General features: G+C 55.0%; 1 protein-coding gene across 1 annotated transcript; it reads right to left on the bottom strand.

The window, feature by feature from the left end:
* Positions 1-4,943: 4,943 nt before the first annotated feature.
* On the bottom strand, positions 4,944-6,494 carry LOC129547595 (cathelicidin-4-like). Its single transcript, XM_088831535.1, has 4 exons — positions 6,138-6,494; positions 5,926-6,033; positions 5,719-5,790; positions 4,944-5,117 (listed from the first exon to the last, which is right to left on the bottom strand). Exons 1-4 carry the CDS (start codon positions 6,492-6,494, stop codon positions 5,052-5,054), a joined length of 603 nt encoding a protein of 200 aa, XP_088687661.1. The 3' UTR covers positions 4,944-5,051.
* Positions 6,495-7,093: the final 599 nt, after the last annotated feature.

Below are 7,093 nucleotides of genomic sequence, written 5' to 3'. Positions count from 1 at the left end.
TGAGTCCACACCATGGCCTCCTCAGGATGCGGGTTAAAGGAATATATTCATCAGTCAGACCCCACCTCTTGGCACTGCCTGGAACCAAGTGGAGAGTCACTTAACATTTGGTGAGTGGATGACAGTACCGCATCTAAAGATGTACACACCAGCCAGTCCCTAGGTAGACACAAGGCCCACACCAGCCTCTAGTGCCCATGCCTAGACAGTGAGCTCCATTTGTCTCCTCTCCTGGATTCCTCTGCACTGCTTTTCTCAGTCTAAAAATGGCCTGTCCCCAGAACCCACCGAACCTGGCCTGTTACTTTGGCTGAAACGGTCATCTGCACACTTCTTTGCTGTGTTTCACACTCAGGCCATCGCAGGTTGCACAGCCCTCCCTAAGGACAGGGGCCGCACTCAAGCCTTATCTTTATCTTCACAGGCTGCAGAGTCCATCTGTCCTCCAAAGACCGATTCTCCCCTGTCGCTGCTCTCCTGGGTCCCTGCTCCTCCATCAGTTCTCCTGCTGAGTCTCCTCCAGGGAGTCTCCTCTTAGGAGGCAGGGCTGGCTCGGGTGCATCTGGGCTGCTTTTCTTCCCAGTCCTCACATGTTCCAGGGGCTGTCCCTTCTCTTTTCAAGACACTGCTTCTCATGCACACACGTCACTGCTCTGTCTCTGGGTTCAAGAGTTCCATGAACACCCTGGTTGTCCACATTGGACTGTTGGCTGGCTGCTGCCACAGGAGCCCTGAGCTGGAAGCCTGGGAACTCCACCTGCTCCTTCTTCCTGAGGACACTCTGACTTCCCACCGCCCCTGCCCTGGCCCTACCCCGTCTTCTCTCCTCTAACGGGGAGCAGGAATGCACAAAGTCCTCCTCTGTGTTCCTGGCTCTGCCCTGACCACTGTCTGCCCTCCACACCATTGTCTAGGGGGCTCCTGCAAATCACTGATTTGGGCATTTCAGCCGCTTCCTTGAGCCAGGGGCATTAGGGCCTGGATGGTTGGGTCTCCTTATTCTCCTCACTCCCCACCCTATAGGCCTCAGGTATCAGGACCCAGGCCACCCCAATCACTCAGGCCCATAGGACCCTCCAGCTCGTCTCCCATCTCTGCCCCTGATCCCTCAGCTTGCCCTGGCCTTTCTCCTTGGAAAGGCATCCCTGACATCTAAGAATACTCAGCATCTCCTCCTCTTGGCTCTCATAGCCCTCAGAATGTTTCTTCTTATTTGACTCCATGTCCAGTCCTGTGGGTGAGACTCCACGCTTGAGGGCTGGTGCTGGGTGGCAGAGAGAGCACAGATGGGAGACATAAGCAGCCAAAGTGTTAGAGGGGCTCAGAGACCATGAAGCTTATTCTAATACGGCTTCCGTTGGGATGGCCATGTGACTGGAGGCCAGGGGTAGCTCTTGGCTTGTGTTGGCCTGTGGGACTCTGGGCAGTTGGCTGGGGCCCCTCGGAAAGTGGCAGCTGGATGGATGGTGCTGGTTACACATCAGCCTTGGAGAGAGAAGGAGAGGTGGGCCCAGGTGCAACCTGGTTTCACAGCCCGGGTCTTGCCCTAGTGGCCTCTTGGTCAAGCTGTCTCCTTTTCCCAAGTCAAAGAAGGAAAGGGAGGTGATTACAATAGAAAATTACCAGCAATATACATGGTTACTGGCTATTGGGTAAGCCTGAAACCCTCCCTGTGCTTTCTTGCCTCTGGGCCTTTGCATTGGCTCACACTTCAGACTGAAGTCCCCTCCCCCATCCTCCAGAATTCTGTGTAGGGTCCTCAGCGAGGTCCTTGATGGCACCTCCCATGGTAAGAAGCATGCTTTCTATGCCCTGAGCAACCAGCTTTTCTGGTTTAGTCCTCACAGCCTGTTAGGGCTGAGGTCTTCTCAGGAAAGACAACACAGCCCTTGTCCACAGCCAGCATGTCCCCGACTCTGCATCTGATCCTTGAGAAACCCGCGTGCACCTTTCACACCAACAAACTCAGATAGGAGCCCTGATCCCGCACAGCTCCCTCCTTTGCTCCTCCCAGCCATCCTTCCTGTCCCTGAGACACGGGGGTAAGGAGAACCAGAATCCAGTCCCAAACAGTGCCCCCCAGACATCTGGGAACACCCACCAGCGCTCTCTGTGGGTCAGCTGATGAGGAAAATGAGACCCACAGGTCAACCATTCAATCAAGGACCCCCTCACTAGGAAATGGCAGACTCAGCTGGGTGACCCAAACTCTCCCTCAGGGAGGCGCTCTACCCTGAGACGAGCTTAAACCTCACCCACAAAAGCCCTGGAACTGGCGTTGCACCCCTGCTTTAGGGCTCACTGAGGAGGGAGCTGGGCTTTCAAGTCCCTTCACAGGCAATCACTTACACAGGCGAAGCGCAGAGGAGACATAATACCCCAGCCATCTCCTGGGGAGGGGGAGGCTGTGAAGACAGCTGTGAAGGGGGACCTGTGAGCCATTACCATCCACCTCCCACAGTCCCAACAGCTGGGGGTCCTCACGGCAGCAGCCCAGTGACAGGATCTGAGCAGGACACTAAGAATGCCTACTGCCCAGCACCCCGCCCAGAGACCAGCATCCGTCTGGCCCCCCCAAACTAAAGGGGTCAAACCTGAACTGTCTTCTCCCCCTACACACATCTCATACCTACAGCCAGACGCTTAGCAGCCCGGGACCTTGCTCTCATAACCACGGTGCACGGTCCAGCCTGTCAGGGAACCAACCGGCCTCATTTGGTCTTCAGGACCTCATCCCAGGCAGCCCCACACTCTCTCAGCCTCTCGAGAGGCTCTTCCCTCCTCTCGTGGCCACTGCCCTGGCCTGATGCTCAAAGACATTAATGGAGGGATCTGGCATTTGTTCTTCGGGATTAAGAGGTCCAGGGATCGAACAGCAGACACTCAGAAGCCAATCCCCTTAGAAGGCATGGGAAGGCCTGCAGACCTCCCTGCCAGGGACCACTTCAGCTCCCTGCTCTAGGGTTCAGAGGGAACCAACGTAAGCATCTACCCCTTTCTGCAATCAGCGCTTACCTGCGCACGCTGAAGCCTCCTCCACAGCAAGGAACATCTGGTCAACGCCAGTGTAGAATGTGAAGGACGAGAGTGGCCCGAGGAGATAGGTGGGTGGCCATGGAAGCAGGATGGGCACTCACGGGGAACAACTGAAAACAGATGTGGCCTGCACAGATGCCATGTCATCCTGATGAGTGGTCCCTCTCTCCGGTGGGGCTGGGATGTGCCAGCAGTGACGGGCCTAATGTGGAGCATTTGCCAATTTCCATGGTATAAATATTTCCACCATGGCTGATTTCAAGCTACCAAGAGTGTAACAGCCAGCTCAAAAAGGAAAAAAACCTGACCACTTAACACTTGGCTCTGCCAAGCCTGGGTCCTCGGGCACAGTCACATCACAGCTCTGAGTCCCCGTTGTAGGGTTTCCCCCCACAGCAGACGACGGTGTAGAGAAGGTTCCTCCAGCCTGTCTGCTATGAACCCACCTGCTCACCAAGACGAGACAAGCCTGACAGGTAACAAGCAAGTGCTCTGAGAGATCCTACCCTCTGTTCTTCTCAGCAGGGGAATATGTCTTGGTTCACATTGGCCAGAAGGAGACTGAAGGCAAGCGTTTAGGGGAAGGAGTTTGTTTGCGAGGTAATTCCAGAAAAAGCCAGCAAAAGTATAGACAGAGGAGTCAGGGCAGGACTTGAGTGAGAAGAAGAGGTGTCAATAACAGGTACTAAAGTGGATGACAGGAGCTCAGCCCAGCTGGGGACCTCAGGCAGAGGTGTGATGGTCTGGAGGTGGGCCCCCGAGGCAGTGAGGAAGAGGAGATGTTTTTACAGCAAGTTCCCCCAATGGTCAGTTGAAGCTGCTCCCTGATACAAACTCCCTAGTGCTTCCTGTCTGCCTCAGAGCAAAGGTCAGCTAGAGAATGGGGAAAGGGCAGGACTTGGACCGTGTCTGAAGCACACAGGCAAATAGACGTGTGACCTCTGTGCCACTCTGCCTCTCACACCCTCGTGGAGAAATCTTCCCCCCGATGAGCAGGATACTTCTTTAAATGGTGCAAATTTTTATACTATGTGGTCGCTAAGCACACACCCACCACTGACATCTGAGACCCAGCTGAAGAAAGTGTTGAGTCTCAGTGCCACAGGGAAAGCCAGGAGGCATGGGCTATTCCAGAATTAACCCTGTCGAGGGCAAGAGGCATGTCCTGGGCGTTGCACCTGCAGGCTTATCCCTGAGACTGAACTTCGTCTCTGTGAGAGTTTCACAAGGTGGGAAGCCGGGCCCCTCACGGACTGTCAGCCCCACGTGAACAGGAGCAGCATTCCCACCAGCACTGCACCCACGGCAGGTCTCCTTACACCCTACTGGGTGTTGGAGGAGGAGGGCAGGGGCGGGACAAGGGCTCGGGAGGGACCCGAGGCAGGAGACGCTGTCCTGGAGCTCCTGGGGCTGCTGCCTCCCCTGTGCCCTCCTGGAAGGAACAGAGGCCTCAAGCTTCTCTGTGTTCACAGGAGTCATCTCACACACACACATAGACACATACACACAGACGCACACACACATACACACACACACACATAGACACACACACTCATACAAACACACAGACACACACACACACATAGATACACACACACACATAGACACACACACATATAGACACACACACATAGGCTCACACATAGACATACACACACACAGAGACACACACACTCATAGACACACACACTCATAGACACACACACTCATAGACACACACATAGACACACACACATATAGAAACACACACTCATAGACACACACACTCATAGACACACACATAGACACACACACATGGAAGCACACATACATGCACACACACACACATACGTGGGAGGCCTCCCAGAGTTAGGGATATGGCCCTGATAAGTGGGACAAGGGGAGACAAGTGAAGTTAAAGCCTGGAGGAAGCTGTTTTCACAAGATTTTATTTTCACTGTCATGAAGCCTGAATCAGAACAAATCAGACACTTAGGACTCTTCCCCCAGGCTCAAGATCCGACAGTCCTTCTGCATCAACCTCGGAATCTGGGCCAGAAAGGCCAAAATCGCCGTGGCCAGCGTATCCTGACACTCTGGAGCTGTGAAACAAGAAGACACAGGCTTCTTGTGGGGCTGACTCAAGATTAACACTTGACACCCACCCAGAACACATACCTCGGCCTTCCCAGGTTGCCCAAGGAGCCTTGGCACCCCAGGTCACACTCTGGCTGTGACCCGTGGAGCATGTGGTTGAATCTCCACACCACAGACAGAGAAGAAACTGAGGCCCACAGATGGCATGGGGCTTCCCAGGGTCACAAGCACATTCCAGCGAAGCTGGATGAGAGCAGAGGCTGAAAACCCATGACTGCGGTCAGTGTGTCAAAGCTGAGCTCAGTCACAATTCCCTGGAGGTCTTGTGAAAATCCAAATGGCTGGGCCCTACCCCAGTGTCAGATTCAGGAAGTCTGAGTGGGACCTGAGAATTCATCTCATGTCAAATCCCAGATGGGAAGCTCATTAGAGAAGCACTGCTCTAAGGGAGGCAGCCCCAGGGCTGGAGACCTGGGGCTTAGGGAACGAGGGGTGAGGGCAGGAGGGCCTCTCTCTGCCCTGGATGGGGCAGCGGGTCATTGGTACAAAGGATGTTCCACACACTACCTTCCCTAGAAACCCCCCAGTCCAGAAGGAACCACTCACCTCATTACAGTTTAGGTCAAACTGGTCATTGGACGGGTTCAGGGTGACTGTCCCCACACACTGTTTCACCAGCTGGAAGGAGAGCCTCAAGGTCAAACTGGAATCCCCTTGGCCATACCCTCCCAGCCACACCCCAGGCACAGGAAACCTTCCCAGCACCCCCCTGTTCAGCTTCCTGGGAAACATTGCCCCAAACCCCAGCCTCACCCCTTTCTCCTTGAAGTCACACTGCTCCGGGGACTGCTGAGTCGTCCTGGGGCACACAGTCTCCTTCACCGTGAAGCTCACAGGCTTTCGAGTCCCCAGACCTTCATCCTGGTGACGGATTAAAGTGGGGAGGGAAACTGGGTTCAGGCTCATTCTTCCTTCTCTGATCTCTCTCCCTGCCCCTCACCTAGAAAACCTCCTCCCCAACTCACATCCTTGGGAGGCGGGTCTAGCTCCAGGAGGCGGTAGAGATAAGCTTCTGAGGACCGCTCATTGAGCTGATCCACAGCACGAAGCACGGCGTCCCTGTAGCTGAGGGCCTGGGCGCTGGCCGAGGGCAGCACTAGTCCCAGCAGCAGTAGCCACAGTGACCACCGCCCCAGCGAGAGGCTGGCCCTCTGGGTCTCCATGGTCCCCAGTCTGCTCCTCACAGCCCAAGGGACCCTCCTTTTATGCTCGGCCTGGGCCCTGATGCAAAGGCTCAACCTGGAGTCTTCCTGACCCGCCCCATCCCTGCCCTCCTCCCATGGCGTGAGGTGGACTTGCCTCAGCCCCTGCTGTTGCTTCATGGGATTTCTGCATAGTGGCCAGGGAGGCCCCTGTGCAAGGTGAAGAAAGGGTTTCTCCATCTCCCTGACACTATCTCGGCCTCTCCTGGGGTCCATTGGGAAGTGTCACAGGCAGGATTGCTCAAAGGGGTTGAGTCCTCCAGGAGAGGGTTGGGCCAGGCACTGTCTACATCCCCTCTGAGTCCACACCATGGCCTCCTCAGGATGCGGGTTAAAGGAATATATTCATCAGTCAGACCCCACCTCTTGGCACTGCCTGGAACCAAGTGGAGAGTCACTTAACATTTGGTGAGTGGATGACAGTACCGCATCTAAAGATGTACACACCAGCCAGTCCCTAGGTAGACACAAGGCCCACACCAGCCTCTAGTGCCCATGCCTAGACAGTGAGCTCCATTTGTCTCCTCTCCTGGATTCCTCTGCACTGCTTTTCTCAGTCTAAAAATGGCCTGTCCCCAGAACCCACCGAACCTGGCCTGTTACTTTGGCTGAAACGGTCATCTGCACACTTCTTTGCTGTGTTTCACACTCAGGCCATCGCAGGTTGCACAGCCCTCCCTAAGGACAGGGGCCGCACTCAAGCCTTATCTTTATCTTCA

Source organism: Moschus berezovskii, chromosome 24, assembly GCF_049115385.1.
Source record: "Moschus berezovskii isolate FMDL1 chromosome 24, NW_MosBer_1.0, whole genome shotgun sequence".
Classification (NCBI taxonomy): Eukaryota; Metazoa; Chordata; class Mammalia; order Artiodactyla; family Moschidae; genus Moschus; species Moschus berezovskii.
This window is presented reverse-complemented; position numbering and strand designations above follow the sequence as displayed.

What these genes read in the sequence shown, in the direction of transcription:
- LOC129547595 (XM_088831535.1), bottom strand. Translation starts at nt 6,494, where the DNA reads ATGAAGCAACAGCAGGGGCTGAGGCAAGTCCACCTCACGCCATGGGAG. An exon ending in TAGACCCGCCTCCCAAGGAT is followed by an intron (nt 6,034 to 6,137) that starts GTGAGTTGGGGA and finishes ATCCGTCACCAG; the next exon opens with GATGAAGGTCTGGGGACTCG. An exon ending in GTGACTTCAAGGAGAAAGGG is followed by an intron (nt 5,791 to 5,925) that starts GTGAGGCTGGGG and finishes CTCTCCTTCCAG; the next exon opens with CTGGTGAAACAGTGTGTGGG.